This window comes from Cygnus olor, chromosome 3 (genome assembly GCF_009769625.2).
Source record: "Cygnus olor isolate bCygOlo1 chromosome 3, bCygOlo1.pri.v2, whole genome shotgun sequence".
In the NCBI taxonomy this organism is placed as follows: Eukaryota; Metazoa; Chordata; class Aves; order Anseriformes; family Anatidae; genus Cygnus; species Cygnus olor.
In genome coordinates, this window is record NC_049171.1 from 22,321,118 (window position 1) to 22,343,789 (window position 22,672).

General features: G+C 37.7%; 1 protein-coding gene across 1 annotated transcript in view; it reads left to right on the forward strand.

Annotated features, from left to right (window-relative positions):
* Window positions 1–259: 259 nt before the first annotated feature.
* Window positions 260–22,672, forward strand: part of MYOM2 (myomesin 2) — a 78,730-nt gene continuing 56,317 nt past the window's right edge. The window contains 11 exon segments of the mRNA XM_040553395.1: window positions 260–372; window positions 5,495–5,574; window positions 8,154–8,287; window positions 9,319–9,438; window positions 10,596–10,734; window positions 10,935–11,092; window positions 11,969–12,061; window positions 21,206–21,294; window positions 21,374–21,424; window positions 21,714–21,758; window positions 21,761–21,877. Coding sequence (XP_040409329.1) covers window positions 8,181–8,287; window positions 9,319–9,438; window positions 10,596–10,734; window positions 10,935–11,092; window positions 11,969–12,061; window positions 21,206–21,294; window positions 21,374–21,424; window positions 21,714–21,758; window positions 21,761–21,877 — 919 coding nt within the window. The 5' untranslated portion in view covers window positions 260–372; window positions 5,495–5,574; window positions 8,154–8,180.

Here is a 22,672-nt window from a genome sequence, read left to right on the forward strand (position 1 = left end):
GTTTAAACTGTTTTCTCGCATTAAGCAGATTCCCATGTGCTTGGTGTTGCTGAAAAAACAAACCCCACTTTTAAAGAAACTGCTTTATTTAGAAGTGAGGTCTATATTTTATAAAAATACAGTTCGAAACTGCGTATGGGATAGGGCTTTTCTTCTGCCCTTATATCATACTCTTATTGCCTATTAGGCTGACCTCAGTTTTGGGAGAATCACTTGGTTAGTGCTAAATATAGCATTGCATCTGCCCTTAAATGGGAGTGAAGGGGCAGTAGCCTTCAGAGAGGGGAATTATTTTTGTTTTCCTCAGCCAGAGTTTGCTAAGCTGGGAAAGGCTGGTCTTCCTCTCTGCTTTGCAGTATTTCTATATCCTTGGTAAGTCCCTTCTTCATCTAGCTTGTTCTTGTTCAGAACAAATGGGGATTATGGGGAAAGCGTTGGGTGCTTTTCTGTGCAAAATGAATTATTATTACCCTTCCTTGGGGAGAACCAGCAATAAGCAGGACACAGATTAATTGATGAAAAGACAAAAAAAAAAAAAAGGAAGTGTTTTATTTTGTGCGTGGTCAGTTTGATTTTACTGCATATTACATTTCCTGTTTTTTTTTTTTTTTCTTCTCCCTGCTTTTACAGAACTACATTATACCAATCTCCAGTTCTATTGGCCAATGTGCTTTCACAGTTGCACATATATTGACAGTGCCAGTTTTTTATGGGTTTATACTGTATGAAGAGATAAAGCATGATATTTGTGAAGTCTGTGCACAAATAATTAAGCATAAAATACATTCTATAGTAGCTGGCAAAACTATTTGGTGTGCTGAAGAATAGAATGTAGCTGGGACAGAAAGTTCTACTTCTACTTTTTGTCTATCATACTTTTCAATACATCTTCAGAAGACACTTTTCTGGTATCTGTATTGCTTTAGGCTACGTGATGTGTTCTGTGCCATATGAAAATTCCAGCTAAATACCACTGATAGCGTCTTGGGAAATCATGTTCATGCTCTTGAATATTTGCCTGTGGGTTGATAATACCTGCGAGCCAATGAAAATATCATAATGAAAGATAATAAAGCTTGGGATGATGGGAAGTGACTGACTTTCACCATCTCCCTGTCTCACACTCCTTGTTGTCCAGCTGAGGGCATGTAGTACACTAGCCAAGTGAAGGGAAATCCTAAAACTTTATTGGAACTTGTTGCAACTCTATCTGTATTTGGAGTGTTAGGATGGCAAAATTTCGGGTCAATGTGGCCAAATTCAGCCTCATTCAATTCCCAGTGAAGTAATATTATGAATTCATAAGAAAGCACCTACATCAGTACCCTCTCTGGGTTATACGTTGATTAGACGATGGGGATGGGATCTTAACGCCCTTCCATTGTGAGAGTTGTGGAAAAGCCAAAATTATGTATTTTTTAGACTAGCAAGCATGCAAGAACTGGTGCTCCCCTGCACAGCAATGACCTCACTGGAGGGAAGGGTACAGAGGGGGACAGAGCCATGGCTCTGCCTCCTACCTACATGCTGCAGAGCATAGCTGAGGGTTAACTCCATCAATGGTTACAGCTGTGACCATCAGCACCCATGGTATATGCCAAATTGCCTCCACACTAACTGGTTAGAAGGTGAAGCAAACCATTCAGGGACTATTACAAGGTCAATATTCACATTCTAAGTAATCATACATGTGCTACAGCCAAATGATTGCATTAAAATGCTTAATATACCTGTATGTCTTTGCAAGCAGGTTTATTTCATGAGTTGTTAAATGTCTGCTTATTCAAAACTTATTAATCTATTAACAAAAAATAGACATGTGATGTGAAAATGTTGCTTTGTTGGACATTCAGTTGTCTAGAAATCAGTGAGAGAATTCTTTTTTTAGCTTTAATGAGGCAAGTAATGTGTCTAGTTCCGGAGATGACTTGAACCAGATCAAAGCTGTTGTCCACAAGATTTTTGTTTAAAACCAGTTTTTAGGCTAACACTGTTCCCAGACAAAGGAGGTGTGATCAGTAAAATGTGAGACCAGCAATGATGTAGCTAAAGACAAGACAAGGAAAGAAAAGACAAGGAATCTCAAAGCTTGATGACTAATGTCTGGAATTCCATATGGTTTAAGCATTGGAAATTCCATATGCTTTTTTTAATTTCAGAAGCATTTGTATTCTGTTGTCAAAAAATTGAAACTGAATTTTTATTATGCAGAAACAAAAAAACTTCAATGCAAAAGACAAGTGTTTGAAAATGACAGTAGATTTTTTTCTTTTTAGTTCATCCTTTTTCATACACAGAAATTAATTTCCTGTTTAAGATCTAAATACACACATACACACAGAGATAAAAGACTGAAGAGAAATATTAGCATTTTATAAGTTTATTACTGAAATGGGGAAGATGTTACCAGACCCTTTACCATTTGTTATATATACCATTGTATACCATTCTGTTTTAGACTGCAGTGTCTATGAGTCACATAATGATTCGTGCAGGTTTTACAAGATTTCCACCAAAGTGAATTTCCTGGAGGAAAATGTTCTTATGTATCTGCTGTAATTTCTACAGGATTGATATAACCATCTGGAAAGGACCGTATGTTTTCTGAGGCAGAGTGATAATTCTTTAAAATGGTCATTAAAAGCAACTGATGACTGGGAGGTGGTTTTTTATATATATATATATTTAATCTTCTGTTGTGACATATAGGTAGTGTGGAATTAAATATATTTTATCACATAAATATCATGGACTTTAATGTATGATAGGCATATAAGTTGGAAAACCAGAGCTTCCAAAAAAACTTTGAGTGATGTGGAGAACAGCAAGCAGAACCACGGACAGGTAGAGGGACCAGCTCCTATGTCATGGGGAAAATCAGGACAAACTCTTGATTCAATGCAAATGTTCAAAGACATTTAAGAAAGATGAGATGCAGAGGAAGCTCAAGAATGAGGATATGCATTTAGGAGCAGGATGTACTGATCTTTCAGCCAGAATAAGGAAGATAGGCTACGTGAGGGCAGGCAAGAGCCTGAGAATCATTTTGGCACTTGCAGATGGACAAGGACAGAGATGAGCAAAGAAAGTGCAAGTTGCATGGTATAGCATTGTCAGGTCAGGCAGAGAAAGTACATGCTGTATAGTGCATCTCTCATGACAGGAACCTCCCGAGTGCAAGTTGTCTATCTATGGTGAGCACAACCATGTTCTATTTCCCATGGCATTTGTCAATCCCATCCATCAATTTATTTGGTGGTGTGCCTGCTCTCTGAGGCTAGGTGAATGATCATCCTAGAATTTACTGCCTGTCCTTTCAATCTTAAATTAACTCACTTATCAAGCTAACAATGTCTCTATATCAGACCCTTGGCTTCCAGCTCAAGAATGTGGCCCCCTGTCACATGGTCCTAGATTATTGCTTTCTATTCAGGTCAGTATTACTATGGCTTGAAACTATGCATATCCTGGCCTGGGAATTCTGCCCTCTACTTGTGAGTTTTACTCTTTTATTCATGTACATAAATTGTTAAATACGTGCTACTAAACATGAGGAAATGTATATTTGTGTAAACTGGTCTAATTCACCCATGTTTTGTATCATTAATCTTTAAAGGCATTTTGGTTGACCTAATGTTTTTGTTTGCATTTTATAGTCCTCTGAGTGGTTTATACAGCACACAGATTAGTGCAGTTTAGGTCCTGCTGATGTCAGAACCACCGTTTACAAACACAGAAATAAATAGGAATGAAAAATAAAAATGTAGGTATACAACTGTGCTGTGTTCCGCCAAAAGACTGAAGGTCAGATAAGAAACTAAATGAGGAACATCTTAAAAAATCCTTGGCCTGTAACTCTAGATCTTTTTCTTGAAATCCAGGGAAGTTAATAGAATCTGAATGGATGGACTTCAAGGGTTGTTTGTGACACACAGACTATATATTTCACCCAGTTCACTCTTGCAGTCACATACTAGTAGAACTTGGTGACCAAAACTTGAGATTTGCTTTTTAATTTATTACAATTATTCAAACTTTTAATTTGTCTTTCTCTTGGACTATTTATGTAATCTTGTTATGAAATTTTTAATTTCTCATTGGGAAATGGATTTTTTTTTTCCCCTGATGCCTCTGTCAGAGCATTGCCTGCATCTTGCTATTGGGTCAGTTCCACCAAGTGACATGCCAGCATAAGTATGTCTCCAGCCACTACCAGTAATAAAATCTTGATTTACCTAAGTCAGTAACTTCAGTGGGGCTAAGCTGTCATCTGTGTATCATATTACCTAACTCTGTTACTGGCATGTTGAATAAATATTGTTATATATTTCAAACATCTCACATAAATGTATATCAACAGAAAACTGGAAAAACAGTCAACATCTTGTTCCTAGGAAGACAATAGAAACTTATATCTTATCCCAAACTCAAGATACCCTATGGGCTCCGTAGACTCTGCTAAAGCTGTTTTTACAGTGGGGCTGTGATTTTTCTCTTCAGATACTCATTGTTGCAGCTCTGTTAAGTATTAAATACATACTCTGCAAGCATCATTGTAATTAACTGATGATGATTATTACATTTGGAACTGTTGCCAGGCAGCTCCCCTGTGTGTTAACAGAAGGCAAAATGAGTCTGGCTGCTAACAAGCTCAGTTAATTGCTTGCATGGAGGCTGGGAGCAAAGGGCTATGCCTGTTTCTATTCTATAGATGTTTGGGTAAATGCAAAGAACATCTGAACCCAAATTTTGAGAAACCCTGGGTGCTGATTAATAGAAGAAGATACACTAGTTAAAATGGAAGTTTTACATTCAGTGGAAAAGGCTGAACTGTAAATGGCTAAGATATTTTCTCAGAAATGAAAATAACCCAAACTGTGATCCATCCAGACACACAGGCATTACTCTGCAACCTTTATACGTCAGATCTCAGGGGGAGTTATATACATAGCAACGCATAAATTGCATCTTGATAAATTCACAGAATTGTTTAACTGGGCCACACGTAAACATGAGTAGCTCGTAACAGCTGAGTCAGCTGAATCCATGGGTTTGCCATTTGCACCTTCATTTAAGTGAAAGGGCTTATTAAAAATAGAACAGAGGGAACATTATACCATTAACTGTCTGGTTAACATACAAACTTAGGGGAAAGTCAAAAGTAATGTACACAATAGCCACGCAGTTAGACTGCAGGAAGAAAATCAGTATTAGATCTCTGCAGGCATTGGGTCATGTATGGATACCAAAAGTAGGAGAAGTCAGAGCTACTTATGTGTTTGTGTAACTGTTTATGTAGCCAAGAAAATGTGTTACTCATATAAGGAGTTAAATAGGATCATGTCAGCTCAGCATTGCACACCTCTGCAGGGTATTGAACCATGGTGTACTAATTCGGATGATGTTAATTTTCTTATTTCTCTAGAAATGTGGTAATATATTTCTTCAACGCCTGTTTCTAATGTTGTCAACCTGCTTTATTTTTGTCTTGCAGTGCCTGGTATTTTGCCTGAAGTTCTCATTCCTGCACTCGTGACTTGAAGCTCTCATATCTCTTTAAAAAGGATTGAAAAGGTAACTAACTATAGGCTGTGCAGAAGGTGCAGCTGTCAGGTGGTAAATTATAAAACCTCACCTCTAAATCTTACGGCTTTTTTTTTTTTTCCTAAGATGTTTCTGCAATTAACTATACCTCCTAAATATACCTAAATATACCTGCAGAGAGATATTTCTTGGAAAAGTAAGACTACCTGATGTGAGAATGTCATGACATGGGGGCATCTGACTCAGCTTTTGAATACCCGAAACAAACTATCAGACACAGATGGAATTTATAATTGTATATACTGGAAATAGGGTATTTGCAGATAATTTACCATATTTTAAGTTCCAATTTCTTAGACTTAAAAGCATGTTTGTTTGCTTTTAATTAATTAGGGTGTGATTTTGAAGGGTTCGGGCAAAATTGCCAAATAAACACATAAAAAGGAGAGACTTAGGGAACTGAGAATTACAGCTTTTCAATGAATCATCTTATGTTTTTCTTCCTAAAAGCATGATATGATGTTTAAGAAATCTAGCACTCATTTTTCAAGAATAAATTGCTGCAACAAAACGTACAAAATGATTACTCCTGCATGTACAGTCTGGCTAGTAGTACAATTAGGAAAAACATGAAAAAGTCACATTAAAATTAATGCAAATTTATTGATACTATCCATGATTTTCAACAATTTTATATTTGCTTTCCTGTTCTTAGATGGAAATTTTGCAAATGATTTTTCAAAACATGAGATAATAATAAAAATTCTGTTACCTGACAGAAAACATCACTGCTTTCAGCATAAATAATAAACATTTAAAAAACTATTTTCAGCAGTATTTTACTGAACTAAATTGATTGCATGTACTTTTCACACAGTAAAAAGATAAATGAAACAAAAAGAAATGCTTGAAATATGAAAGCTGACAATCAAGTAGTGACTGAGTTTCTTTAATTTTGAATTAGATCTCATTTTACCAGAAACATGTTTTCATGAAATAGTTATTCCTCTAGTTTTAAAGTGTGTACTACTCATTTTTCTCCCCAAAGCATGTATACCTTTCCAGGTATACAACAGGAAACAGAACACAGATTTGAATTGGTCAGTATCAAATTAATTAAGGGGAGTTCACATTGTATTAAAATGAGTTTATAAGATTTCTGTTCAAATTCCATTGAGCTTTCATTTTATATGTGTCATAAACCTGCCTACTTCTGGGGCTTTTTGTGACCAATGCAGACATTTGGTGTGGTTCTGAGGCTTTCAATCAGGCCAGTTCTTCTCAGTTGAGCCCGTGGCCAGGCAGGGCAGTGCTGTGGGGAGCTGGGCCACGGGCTGAGGCCTGGGGGTTGACATGGGATCCAGGGCCATGGGGAAGGCCTTGGGAGGGCTAAGCAGGGACAGTCAGGTCCATGACTGCCCCTGGGCCTTGGAACCCTCTTGATGTGTCCCCTGGGTGAACTAGTGGTGCTTTATCTCTGAGGTGGGTCCCAGGCCATGCCTCTGTGTGTGACCCTGGCAAAATCCCACATAACAACTGGGGCATTCCCCTTACCTTTCAGGAAGAAATCAGATGTTGTTTTGTGAATCTGCCTAACTAAAAACTTTAGGACTTGGCCCAAGCTGCTTTACAGACTTTGTGAATGGAAATTGCTTCTGTTGTCACCAAAGTGCAGCCATTTCTTGGGGAAAGCATTGGCTGTTCATTTGCCTTTTGGAGTCCCTCACATCCATTTAGACCAAGTGGCCCCACATCCAAATGAGAATGCAAACAGGACTTACAGAAGCAGATCGTAGTTACACAACCTGGCACCTACTCAGGACATGGCAGGTAGCACTCCCAACTTTTGCGAAAAGTTATCATCGTACTCCTAATGAGCATAAAGGGATGTGGACACCTCTGCCTTCTTTTAACACCATAGTTGGGAATTTGCTTCTGTCTAACAGAGTGGGAAACTTGCTTCCCACCCACATGCTTCTGGGAGCTCCCTGAACGCTCCTGAGAACTTTCTATACTGATCAAACTGTGCTTTGTCGTGGAGAAATTATGCAGGAGGACAACCAGAATGATTGGAGGTCTAGAAAAAAACATGAGAAATGATTGAAAAACCTAGCTTTGTTTGATTTAAATAAGAGAGCTGAAAGATGTTAAAAAAAGTCTTCAAACCTTCAACAGGCTGCTACAAAAGTGAGTGGATATAGTCTATTTTGTGTTGTCATGGTGAACTGGACTAGAAACAGTGAGTGCATATTGCAGCAAGGAACAAAGCAAAAGGTTTGAAGAATGGAGAACTGAAATATCTAGAAAATGCCCCCAAAACTGGCGAACTTCTGTCCCTGAAAATTTCTAAGGAGGTGTTAAATGACATCTACAAAGAAGGGAAAAATGATCCAACAATTTATCTTCTAGCTCTATCATCTGTAATTCCATGACTCACTGTGTGGCTAATAAGATACAGTCTGAGATGTGCATATATAAAATTGATGGCTCTATTTGTCACAAAGTGATGAAATTTTATACATTTGTTCCTGTACACACGTATATGTATGTATGTAAAAATATCAAACCTAAATGTCTGAAATATATGGCTAAATGTGATTTCACTACAGGAATTGCTGATTGTAACAAACTGAAGTATGTCATCACTAGCAGTGCCATTTTACCAGAGAAGGCACAAACACTTCGATCAGTCCTATCGCAACATTCAGACAAGATATGTACTTGAGGAATATGCAGCAAGAAAGTGAGTACTGTGTATTTCACATATGTAGCACAGAGATGCTTCTATTTTGGATAAATAGTTCTTAGAATCAAGATATTTACATTCTCCTCTCCCCCATTTGTGACTAAATCAGAATGTTAGTTTTCCAAGTCCTCCCACAGGGATGCTACTTGTCTGTATTCTCCCACCACCACAGCTAGACTTTCTAGCTATGCAGCAACTCATCTACACAGATCCTTTATCTGAGAATCATTTTTGTTTACTACCTCCAACTTGGAATTTCCTTTTTTTAAGCTCTGATTGAACTCAATATGACTTAAGAAAAATTGCTATGAAATTAATTGGAAATCACAGAAGCATAATACCCATTCTTCCATATAACATGAGGATATTCCTTCTCCTAAGTTTGGCTATTCCTACTCCTGAAGTTAGCTATTTCTATTTTTTTTCCCTTCCGAAACAAAACAACAAAACAAAACAAAACATTTTTCTTTTATGTGAAATCTCAGAGTTTTAGTAACAAGATACAGGTTCTTTTTTATCTTGAAGCCTGGAATATTGAATCTTGATTGCTTAAAAATCACTGTCCTCCCTCCTCAGTAATTAAGATGCCTAACTAACTGTCCAGCTTGTCCAGATTCGCTTCTGAAAGAGGAGAGTTTATGAGGAAGGTTATGTGAAGTGTAGAGAGGCAGGAATATTTAGAAATAGACAGTATTATAAGGATTCTGTGTGCCTTGTTTCTTAGACGAGCTGGTACCCTCATGATTTGCTGCACAGTGAATAGCACTTGAAAGATTGGAGACTAAGTATAAATTTAATAGAACTGAATGAAATAAAATGCCTAACAATCCCCAACGACAAATGATGGACATTAGGCCTCTGAAGGACAAGTGAGAATCAGAGCTACTAGGGCACTAGCATAAACTAGCATTCTTACTGAATGGTGCTCAGTCATAGAATTCAGCTCATTTAAAGTAATTTCTTTGACTTTAGCGAGTTCATGTTTTACCACATCTGCTGGGTTATGACGGTGTCTTTTATATTTGAAGGGCTGCTTCTAGACAGGCTGCTTATTATGAATCATCTGGCTTGGGAAAAACAACATGTAGACTCTGTGCCAGGAGGGCACGCACCTTGGCTCATGAAACAATGCAAGAATCCAGGAAAAGGTAAAGCTCTGACCTGTGAAGTGGCTCTGGTCCCATTTAGTATCTCTCTTTTGCCAGGGCTCCTTTCAAAGTCGGCAAGACTGGAATCTTCTCTGTCACTGTTCTTCTCTAATCTATTTTGGCTGGAATACTAAATGACTGAGTGTTACTTTCAGTCTCATATTTCAACCCAGAGTTGTTCCCTCTAATCCCCAGCCTGACCCTTGAAAACAGCTTTAATACCAAAAGAAATTAGTATCTGCCTAGGATCCCAAATATTTTCAAACAGATCTACTGCACTGTTACTGCATTTCTGGATTGGATCAATTTAAGCATTGAGTTCTTTCCATAATACCAGAGGACTTGTCATCATGTCTCAATTACAGACTTGATATGAAGTCTTTGAGTAAATGTGCTGACAGCAATATTACAGTTAGTGAATTTGACTGTTTCTGCTCTGCCATGCTTTACAGTGACTGTAACAAAGACGTAGAGAATATGTGCTACAAGAGTGAATTCTACCATCTTTGTAGAAAACATGTCAAGGGAATTGTACACATACATAGGGTTCTAGTACTTTGACTGTTTTGAAGGCTATACCCTGGAAGTGGAATGTTCCAGGAAAATCAAACTCATTTGCATAATATATTATTTTAAAAATAATCTTAAATTTTATCAATATAAAATTATACATGGCAGAACAAAGCTGGTATTCAAAGTACACTGAAATAGTAAAAATAAATACTTCAAAAAACACCAGAGAAATCATGGCTTGATTGGTGAAGTTCATATAAGTCTTCTCATTTGCTTTACTACATGTTGCGTTATACTTTGAGAGTCTAGAATGACAGTCATATTAGAAATTTCTGGTAGTCAGCTCCTTACTTTCTTGCTGTTGGCAAGGCAGAGTACCATAAGCTGCTTATAGTCATCACAATTGAAGGAGCCTGAGCTAGCTCCTCCTAAAAACTTTGATGAACTTTTTATAAGAATTTTGAAAAAATTGTAGTCATTGCTTCCTCTTAGATTAGGATAGACAGATAGACTCCAAGAATAATTCCTAAACTAGATTTTACATCCTGATGATATTGTTTCAGAACCCTCAGCTGCCTAATGTATATGAGTAATCAACATAAAGCTTTAAGATTATCACTCTTATCCTTTTTCTTTTCCTACAGGACTCATGAACAAAAGTCTCATGCTAGCGAAGAGAAAAGGATCCGGTTTGCCAGTGAGTTGTCGGCTTTGGAAAAAGAGATTCACACAGCCAGGCACCGTGCTAGGGAACAACTGGATAGACTTGCTATACAAAGGATGGTATAGTACTGAAGTTTTTTTGTTCCTATGCAAGCACAATTATAAGATATACTAAAATTTAGGTCTGTGTTTCAAATATCGTTAGGGATTTAGCATCTTTTAATCTTGTGGATTTAAAATTAAATCTTCTATCCCATTTGAGTCTGGTGCTAAATTCTTCCTTTCTTCACCTGCTTTTATCATTTTGCCTTGTTTAATAGGTAGAAGAAAATATGGCTATGGAAAGACATGCTGTTGAGGAAAGAATAAGTCGAGCTCCTGAAATCCTGGTGCGCCTGAGGTCTCACACTGTCTGGGAGAAGATGTCTGTGAGTCTTTGCTTCACTGTACAAGGATTTCCCACCCCTGTTGTACAATGGTAAGAGACTGGCCTTATCCAGGCCTCTAAAAATGTTGTTAATCTTTTTCCATTTGGAAGCTATGGCATAACTGATAAGTGTTGCATACATAATGGCTATGTTAAAACCCCTTTTTAATCCTCATATATGAGGATTGTAGCACTTGATACCACAGTGGAAGGAGTGGGAGGAAAGCTTGCCGAATGGCCCTGTGCACTGTGAGAAGCAGAGCTGGGTATTTCAGAAGGCAGTTTGTGGAAGGCATTCCAGTCTTTTTGGCCATTCATTTTCCTGAAGATGAAGTAGCAAATGTCCCAATACACAAAGCTCACAGGCTACTTGCTAAGCCTGGGTAAACTTGCACAGCACCATTGCTGTCATAGACAATTGTTTTCACAGACTGCCTGCGTGTTCACTTTGTGTCAGCCCCTGTTGAAGTGGAAAGTCATGTAATATCCCTGAAGCTGCCTAAGCACCGTCCTGTATATGGGACATCCACAGAGCAGACTGTGAATAACTAACCCGAGGCACTATTCTGTTGCTGTTTCTCTTTTTTGAGCTTAAGTGCTTTATTGCGATCAAAGACAAAATTTGCTTCCCATCTAATGTCAGGGATAGTGGATTGGAAAATTCAAGTCACGTCCTGCCTTCTCTCTACTGCTAGCTTTTCTGGTTTGGCTCCACATCTCTTTCCACATTCTTACTGCAGTGATGACTATCCTTCACTTTCATGGCCCAATGTGTATCTATCCATACACACTGGAAAGTACACAGGTAGAGAAAATTTATAAATATATAACTCAGATGTTAATAAATTATACCTCTACGTAAAAATCAACTGAATTATTACAGTGAATAGAAGCTGCTTATTAGTTCATTTTTTTCTTGATTGTCAGGTACAAAAATGAGGAATTGATTACACCTGCAAGTGATCCAGCAAAGTACAGAGTTGAAAGCAAATATGGAGTACATGTGTTGCATATAAACAGGTAGGTTATTCTGAGGAATTCAACAGATTTTTATACTCTACACAAAATATTTTATATCAAATACAATAAAACAATCATACAAATGCTGCAAGAGAGTTGTTAAATTCAACACACTTCTCTGTTGGTACTCACATTTAGGCTATAGAAGGTTCACTAAATAGCTGGATATTAGATCATGAAAATGAAATGAAAAAGAAAAATTAGATATTTTTGTTATTTAGCTCCAGCGATATACAAGAAGGTAGCAAACTAGAGGTAAGTAGCCGAAAGAAGTAGTTCCTTTTATATTAGAATTTTATTTTCTTGGCAGTCAAAGTGGAAAGTTGTCTGTATATTTTATGAGCTTGTCATGATGAAACTATTTAAGGTAATCAGAAGTTTAGATGGTCATGGCAAAGATACCCAATCATCAGTTTTTGTTTTATTATATGGTAGGCTCTCTTTCCTTTTGATCTAGATTTGTTTGTTCTCCAAAAAGAAGTGTTAAGTTAAAGAAGAGAAAATATATAATTTAATTCATTTTATTTTTCACGATGATGTTAATCTTGCAGTATAGAAAATGCCTGTGTAAAACAGCTTCCTAAAACTAATACTAGATTGTCTTAAACACTGAAATATCACCTGTTACCTATGACTCAGTACAAGATTTTTTAAAAAATATAAACACCCAAATTAAAATGAGGACATAACAGTGGTATTCAAAAGGAAAAATTAACATCTAGAGAAGAGACACACAAAAAAGATGTTTTTAATTTCTCCAGAACATGAGTATCAGCTGTGTTCACATAGCTGGAATCTTTGTGGCTAGCACTTGTTTAGCCAAACATTCATCTTCTACCTTGTCTTCACGTGTCAGCAGTGGAAGCAGCCCTGAGCACAGCCTTGTGGCATTAGTACAGAAGATAAATGTGTCATTCCTTGTACTTTTGGGAAGGACTACACGCCTTTGTCATCCTGAAATGAAGTCCATCTTGACTCTTCACCTTTCCATAGCTCAGGATGGGAGAAGCATATTCCTGTACAGAAATTCTCAGCCAGAAATACTCTGTTGTTGCTTCTTAAGGGGTACTTCTCAAGGACTAGTAGTACTTACAGGTACCTCTGAGATACTTGAAGTCTTCAACTTCCAGGACATGAGTAACTTGCTGACTGCTCTCTGTGAGATATCTCAACACAGCTGTTTTTATCCCACTAGTATTACTTTTGTAGGTGAGAGCAGGAGGTTAAAAGATAAAAGCAGGTTGTCCTCCTGCAATCGTCTTCCTTGCAGCAGGTAAAAAGGAAAATGTTCTCCTCTGTATGGGTGTGAGTGACAGTGAGGAGATGGATGAAATTTGGGTGACTTCTTGACAATGAATGATTGTGCTTGTGTTTATCTCCCTTGGTTAGTGTTCAAAAGTGGCTGCTTGGTGAGTCCTGGTGCTTGATATGTAGCATAGTTCCCTTTTGTGACATTCTGGGAATAAATGGCTTTTTGAAGAAATGAGGATCGGTGTGGATGGTGCTTTCTAAGCATCAGTAACCATCAGGCTGAAGGGTGATATTGTCTTATAACCCCTTGGAGCTTTTTTGTTTCTTATACTGGTTATCAGTCATGTAGATGGCATTCACAACCAGCTTTGGGATTGTTCAGACATACCTTAGAGTCATTTATTGGCACCCACTCTGATTCCCACATACACTTATCATCATCCACTGTTTACTAGGTGTAGATCTGTATGTATTCATACATGGTCCCTTATGTTCAACCAAGCTGGCATCTTCAGAGACTGTTGCTGTGTTTCTCTTTCATTCTCTCTGGTAGTGTGATCTTTTTGCCAGCTAAAGATGCCCAGCTGCTCTCTGACAGGTCTCCCTTCTCCACTTAAAAGGACATTGGAGGATTATAGACCCAGAGCTATGATTTATTTACCATAGATTTATACAGTTTATTAAATTAAATATATATATATATAAGCTTGAATATAGATCTTTATTACTAACGTATTTTATTTCAAAATTTGACCATCAACTGTGTTGTGCTTCCCAAAAGATGGAAAATCAGCTTGCAGGACATGGAAGAATGTTTTGATAGTGTTTTACATTACTAGTATCAGTGGTATTAGTATTAGGCAATGAAATGGTATGTATTTGGTTAATATATATATATTATTAATGTTTTAATGATAAACATGTATCAATTAACTCTGGATCCTCCATAAATATCTCTATACATGCATATTTGAAGTATTATTTTTTTTCCTAGAAGTAGAACAGTTAGGATTTTCTACCTATCCACTTCTTCTGTGCTCTTCTCAGCTGTTCATACCAAAGTGCTGAGCTGCATGTCATCTGATCCACAGCCACTCAGCACGGCCTTGGAATTTCTTGGCTACCTTTTTAGTGCTTCAGTGAAGCTTAGGGAGTGAACTTTTCCTTCTGATGCAAGTGTGATATTTATTCCTATGAGTATTCCTTGATCCCAGTGGAAAAATTCTTGAGGCACCAAAACTAGAACGTCATTTTGTCATCTTAAAGTAGTAACTGGACACAATTTCATCCCTCTCATTTGCTGTCTTCCAGGGCCCATAAGCCTATACAGTAACCAGATCATTTTCATTTCTCTGTCTCATATTTTTATGATGCTTTGTGCTCAATTTACCACATTTTCTGCATTAATTTAATGCTATCAATATCATATAGTGCCACTCTCTTGCTCCTTTTGGGCTTCCTCAGCTGGGAGCCTGGGCTCAAGATCTCCATTGTGCAGTAAAACAAAGGGGGATTTGAAGCTTTTATTAGAATTTTTGCACGTCTCACAGTTATAGGAGCCTGCACTGAGGTAGTGGTTCATTTCATCTTTCATCTCACTTCTGATAGGTGATTTGGAGGAGACTAAAAGGAATTCTCTCAGGGAAAGCTACTGGTAGCTGAAGTGATGGATACGTGCCTGAAAATGTGTGGGTTTGGTTAATATGTTTTCTTTATCCCACCTAATTTAAACTAGAGATAGGCATATAATCCAAGAAAAGATTTCTGTATTGGAGATAGTTGAGTATACCCTGCTGCTCTATAACATGGCTGGAAAATATTTTGTATGTTAGTGTATATCGCAGTACATCCTAACATGCTGAATTTCTTATTTGGCACTACTTGTTTAGCCACAGGTTTGTTTGTTTGTTTGCTTGCTTTTCTATGATGAATAGGATAGTTTTTTCACTGGTATGACAGTTAAGTTGTTCCTTAAATGAATCATTAGGCTTTATGCAACTATGAAAGGCTATATTACGTTTCCTGATACGTTGACTGGGGCATAGAGGGGACAGCAGTATGCTCCAGTTGTTCCTGGCTCCCTGCAATGAGCAGGCAGGTGAGCTGGTGGGAGTTGGATGGTAGAATAAGCAGAGAAGGAAGCTTGATTTTCCAGAGCTCTGTCAGTGTGATGTGGCTGCACACTGCCACTTGTACAAGGCTCAAAGATTGGCAGTGTTTTATCTTTTATTAGGGCCCTCTTCCTTTCCTGTTTCAGTAGGTCATTGCTTAAATGTTCTAATTGCGGCAAGAAAGGGTTCGTGGTTGCATCAGCAAAAATGTGTGGCAAAGCCAGCAGAGTGCAGTGTAATACCTGCTGCCAGAAGGCAGAGATAGCCCCCTAATCAAGCGCTCAGCTCCTAAGCACTGTCAGCATTGCTTTAAAAAAAAAAAAAGCTTAAAATGGAACGAGCCTTCTTTTCTAACTATTGTCATTTAACAAATGACACTATGCAGTCAGTACAGTGCTATTTTAGTTTGATTAGGAACAGAAGGCTTAAAATGATTTAAAATGGAAATACAGAGAATGAGGGCTGCCCTTTCTCCTGCTGTGGGTGGAAGCGGGACAGAGTGCAGGCACTGCAGCAAAGGCAGTCCTCCAGTTCAGGAGGCAAATCCTGGGAGCTGTGTAGGGTTGATTGCATGGTGATAAACTGCAGGTCCCAGGGCTTTGCAGATATGCAGTGCCAGTGTGTGCATAGTCAGCATGTATGGTGTACTTCTCTTCTTCTTTCCTTGCTGAAACGCAGACAACATCCCCCAAATGAAAAGGTCTGTGATGTTCTGGCCTGTCAGTCACTGTTCCCTATCAGCTGCAATAACTGGGAGCCACTGAGATGAGCTTGAGGAAGATGCAGCCCCAAAATAGAGCTCCCCTATTCAATAAAAGCAAAAGCCAACCAAACAAAAAGAACAAGTCAAATTCAGTCTGACTGGAGAATCAATCTATGAGATGGTGTTCCTGCAGAGTATTTCCACATTTTGGTGTCGTTTAAACATTACACTGAAAATTTTGTCATTTGAATTCAAAGGAGGCAATTTTAACTCTGTGTAATTTACTACGTTGTGCTTCCTGTTCTTGACATGCACCAAATTGTGTTCTAATTCAGGAAAAATGTTACTTCACTCTCAACTCCTGTGTTTAAATCTCCACAAGGCAGATGGATGAATACATGCATTTTAAACAGATGTATCTGCCTGGGGAATATTCCCCGCACAAACATTAGCACTTCAGAACCTCATGTGGATTCAGGGCAATTTAATTTTCACAAAAAGTATTAGTACCTTGGGACAGAAACAGCTCTGCCCTCACACTTCATGCTATCTAAATGTACTCTGTATATTTTATCTGACCTTTGTAAAGGTTGGAAAACACGTTCTTCATCATGATGCAAGAATAACTGTTGGAGAGACCACACCTTTCCTCCTGGGTACTTCAAATATGATTTCTAAGTTGTCTTAACTCAGTGCACTTTGCAGTGCTATTAGGAAACTTTATTTATTTATTTATTTTCAGCATAAAAGGAAGCAAATAGTTTTTAGGATAATCCTCATTCGAAGTATTACCTGGCACCAAAGAAGAATTAGGGCTTGAAGTAACTTGCCATCCTGTTCAACTTTTTTTCAGAGTGTATATTAAACCAATGTGCTGTGTAGACCTTACCCACTAATGCCATACACTTCCAATACTAGGTTTGAAGGCAGACCACTGAGTATTAGGCTATCTAAGATGATTTGATTTATCCCCTGGCGAGCTAGGTTAGAGATCATAAGAAGGAACCATAAAATGGTTTCAAAGCAGTGACCTCCAGAAAATAGGTAGAATTATTAGGATCTCTTAAGGAGAAGAAAGTGCCTGGACTGGGGACTTATTTTTATATGTTCATAATAACAATAAAGACCTTGTTTCTCATCATAAAACAAAAGTGTTGTAAAAAAAAAAGTGTGGTCAGTCAGTGGGTCAGTAATTCTTCTTTCTTTTGTACCCTCTGATAAAATTAATTCTCACTCCTTCACTAATCCAGACAACCTCTGTCAAATAGTTGCTTTCAGACATTGAGCTGGTTGGGTTAAAAACAATCCTTTTGTGAATCTCCTGTCTGGAGACTTTAATGATTATTTTCTGTTTCCTCTGCTTTGGAGACCCTCACAATCAGGGAAATCATGAGAGGCATTTTGCTGTTCGTTATGAGATGGCAAGACAATGGGGAGGGGACTGAGAGTAGCCCAGCTACACATCCATTTGAAAAATTAATCAGGTATTTGGCATTTTGCTTCCTCATTTTAGGGAGACAGCTTTGCAATTCTTACACCTCTAAATTTCTGATGTTTGGCATGGTCAAGCAGACTGTGGCCTCACATTTGTTCAGAATATGCTTCTAAAGTTTCTGGGTCATTTTTATGCCATCCGGTGTTTAATAATAAATCATGTTTCAGATCCTGAATCCTGTGTAATTCTTAAGGCAATTAATTCCTATTGACTGTTTTAGCTGCTGTTTTGCTAGAAAATGAAGCCAACACTGAGAGCAAAATATAACTATTTTAAAGTGATAGTTAATCAGAATTAAGCTCACTTTAGATACACTGTTATTTTATTCTTGTGCCAACGCTCTGTAACAACAAAATGTTAAAGAGCAATTAAGTTGTATTTGATGAAGCAGAGCAGCCTGAAGTAATGCTTTGTTTATGTAAGGGAACAGCCCAGTACGGCAATGGTGGGGCAGTCATCCATCACTCAGAGCTTGGGAGCTGTAAGCTGCCTAACTTGTGTACAGCCAGGGATGGATCAACAGTGCACCTGCAGCATGGCTCCCCCAGCACACGTGCTGCTGGATGGAAGTGTGCACTGTGCTCCTGGAGGGTACGGCTTCTCCAGGAGAAGCCTGGACACCTAGGCTGGAGGAAGACCTTGTGCACCTCCATAGTCTTCAGGTAGGATGGTGAGGGGGCTGGACAGTGGGCAGGAGGACAGGAATCCTTTATAGGGCATGCATTTGGGGACATGCAGTGTATGCTATACCTCCCTCCAGTGACCAGGAATTGCTGTCCTAGACTTTGCCTGCCATGGTAACCTAAAAACATCCTCTGATACAGTGGCCCCCTGGCATGGGATGCACTATATCCGTGCTGCTTATCTTATCTTTCAGGACAGGGCAGCTACATCCAGAATGTTTTCTGGGAAATGAATCCTGCTGTCTCCTGAGCTGTGCCCAGGAATCTTTCTGGGGACCCGTCACACACCAGGGCATGTCTAGGGCTGTTCTAGCACATCAACACCAGAGTAATCAAAATACAATTTCAGGGGACAATCCCTAACACTGTTTAATATATATTTCATTATATACGCAGTATAGTATGTACTATATACTATATATACCTCCTTTAAAGTATGGATTTAGTGCAGAGTAACCTTATTGTTCCACTACAGTCAATTCTGCAATGCCCCTTTAAAAAAACTTTTGACATGCCACATTTGCTGTTAGCTTATTTCATTATAGCAAGGCACTGTATTTGGCTGTGAAAAGTGTATGAATTATGTACATGTCAATATAGAGACATTACAATGTGACTTAGGAAAAAATCCTGTACCACAGTTTTATCTTGCTTTTGGCATCTTATAATACAAACATTAATACCGTGAAACCAGAATAGGAAAAAATTGTTCTTGTTTTTAAGTTAGTGTTACCAAATCCAACAACTTTCAAGCAAGTCCAGAAATCAGTTAAGCTTTATGTAGGTTTGTGAAAAGGTATGGTCATTTTTTAAATCCTTCCTGAAAACCCCAAGATATTGAATAATATTTAGCTTAGTATTTCAGTTGTTCTATAGTGTTTTTCAGACTTTTCCTATACAGACTGTAGTGGAGCACTCACAGGCTTCATACTCTACAGCGGGCTTTCTGGTTAAGTGGGTTAATCTTAAGAGTTACTCCTCTGGCTTTAATAATTAATTGTACGATAGACTTGGTATTTTGCTGCTTTATTTTGTGAAAATTGTGGCCGAAGATTTACCTCTAGGAGGAGCTGTTACTCCTGTATGTTTAGGGAGGTAACTCTAAATTTAAGAGAGCTTTTATCAAATTGTATTTTAGGCATCACAGTACAGATAGTATCATTCTTGTGATATGACACTGTCCAGAATATATGCGAGAGCTGGAAAACAGGTGTCTGATGTGACTATCACAAGTGCTACATGGCCCCAAATTGGCATCCTGTTATACAATTTACATCAAACACTTTTACATATTCTTTCTTCTTTCACACCTGGAATACATGACCTCTTAGAAGACAAGTACAACCATAATTTCATCCCTTTCATCTGGCAGTTGCCAAGAAGATACAAATTTGTTCGTTTTAGAGGAAACTAAGTGTATGCAGACATTATATCTCATCAACAGAAATTCCTGAGAGTGTCTCTATTAAATGCACTGGAACTACACAGAAGCAGGATTTAATTGTATGTATTTCAGCATTCTGATTAACTGATGGCTAGACCTAATAGAAATTCCAAGAAATAGAAAAAATTCAATAATCTTGTATGACACAGACATATTTTTGAATACTTGGCTAAAGAAAAAAGTTCAAGAAAAGATATCAAATTGGGCCAAATAAAACATTTTGTTTATTTAAAACCAAAATATTGGAGTATTTCATATTTGAGTGTTTAGTATGTTTCTAAAAATAAAGCAGAAGTAAATTCTGAAATATTTTTGAATTGAAATGTTAATTGTGAAATGTCAAAATGAAATATTTCAACTTTTTCAAAATAATTTTTTTCCTCCAGACTAAGTTCCCTCCCTTCCTTCCTTCCTTCCATCCTTCCTACCTTCCTTCCTTCCTTCCTTCCTTTTTTTTTTTTTGGGGGGGGGGGGGGGGGGGTGGATATCACTCTACCTAAATCTGTATTTAGAACAATCTAAAGTATTTTTAATGTTTTTAGCCAATAGGGAGTTATATTTATATTTATTAGACACATTTCACATAAGTTTATTTAACTGTAGTTTCATGTAATCACACCAAAAGTATATTTGCACGTAAGGAATTAGTTTCCTTTCCTTTACCTCAATTTTATGTCGTATCCATGGATGTAATACTTCTCCTGACTGAACCCATTTTAAATAAGTAAAGAATTGGGAAACCAAGGTTTGGACTTGTATCTTAACTAGACATATATCTGCTAACATAAATTATCCTTCAATAGAGGATGCAGTAAATAAGGCATTCCATCACTGGGCCCTATGTTGCATGAATTAACTATTATTTTGTTTTATTTTATTTTATTTTTTATTTTATTGTCCTTACATAATAAATATCTTTTCTCACTAAAAATAAATCAAACCAAAATTTTTGTGCCTATAAAGAATTTAGGTCATATTCCGTGGTTTTGTATCATTTCATATGTACTGCCTAAAAAGAGGTATGAGAGAGGCAAAAAATACCTGTATCTACCTGCTGGGGATAACCACAGAGGGATGAATTTTCTGCAAGCATCACATCCTTTTCTTCCATGTCTCTTTCTTAAAATATGTGGCAGAAGAGCAAGACAGATTAAGAAGGTTACATAGAGAAAGGAAAGAGCCAGACTGGCATATTCCAGCTATCTCCTTTTGATCATTCTTTAAAGGTTATTTCCAGTTTGCTTAAGTTAATGCAGCCCGCACACTAATCTGTGATAAAACTACTGCAAAACCAGTACCAGATTTCTGATTGTCTTTCATCAGCTTCTTGCACAGTGTGATGTGAGCAAAGAGCTTTATACACTTTGCTTAGGGTTGACACAGCTTGGTTTGTAATATTGATCATTAAGAGCATTTGTATTTGCCTACTCATTTATTTTCCCATTTTCCCTTTTCAGAGCTGATTTTGATGATTCTGCTACTTATTCAGCAGTTGCAACAAATGTCCATGGGCAGGCATCAACTAATTGTGCTGTGATTGTACGAAGTAAGTCCTACTTCATGATTAAAATAAGAAATAAATATTATGTTCTTGTCATTGAATCTTTATTGTCTGTATTTTACAGGGTTCAGAGAGGGTGAAGAGCCTCACCCAGCTGGGATAATGCCCTTCCACTGTAAGCAAATATATTTTTTTTGCTTAGATAGTTTGTATACCCTTATCGTTAATAAAAGTCAGAATAATGTTTTACAGATGAGAAAATAAAGTATGCTTTGGTTCTTCTGATTTTGCTCTTTAAGCACTCAGTAGCAACCTGAGCTGTCCAGATGCTTTTTCTTTCCCATTTGCATCTCTAGATCAGCATGTAGTATACTAGAGAGTTCTATCTCCTCTTCAGATTCGACAGTAATCTGTTTGTGATAACTAGAAGTTACTTAAGAATGTTTTCATTTTCTCATGCATAGTGCCCCTGTCATATGATGTTTGCTTCACACACTTCGATGTCCAGTTTTGGAGAAATTTGGAGTCACCTTTGCAACTGAAGGTGAAACACTGACCCTTAAGTGTTCTGTGTTGGTCACCCCAGAGCTGAAAAGACTACGGCCCCGTGCTGAGTGGTATAGAGATGGTAAGTTAGTACATTGAATAGAAGCTATCTGGAAAGTGCTGGAGAAAACACTGATCAGTCTTGGAACATGAGATTCGCAGAACTAATTTCAGAATAGAGCAAATAAATATCTCTAGTTAGAATTTACAGACTTGATATCTTTCTAAATTACATTACTTTGTCCACCTTTTCGTGAGTGCACATTTACAGCAAAGGAGGTAATCTCATATTAACTAATAACACAGTGGTTAGAACATTTACTGAGTAGGTGGAGAAACAAAGTCAATTCCTAGATTTGAGCATAACTTATAATTGAATGCTGTGACCACTGAACTGGAGGGTACTCACAAAGCAGTAAATTAACGTTTGAAGCACTGAAGTGTGGGCGTGGTTCTCTCCTTCCATCTTGCTCCACTATCATGAATTTTACGTTAACACATATTTAATTTATAGTTCAGAAATACTTAGAGGAATCAGGCCTGAAATACAGGCTTTTGCTCTGCTGTGTAAGTACCACATTTGTAGGCCTTTGCCTCTTTTGTCAGTGAAAAATTATGCTATGCCAAGTGAAGCAGTCTTTACTGGAAGTACTGAAAAAAAGCATCCCTGAAGCATACTGCAGTGTTTCGTTAATGGTATAGCAACCCTGTAGGAGTAGTATTTGTTCACCAAACCCCCCTCAAAAAAAACCAAAAAACATATAACTACCTAATTAAATTTTAACAGACAGTAGGCTATCATAGATATTCAGCTTACAACTTTTCACCAACTACAGTCTCAGTGTAGGATCCTAAAGTCAATATTCTGAGGATTCAA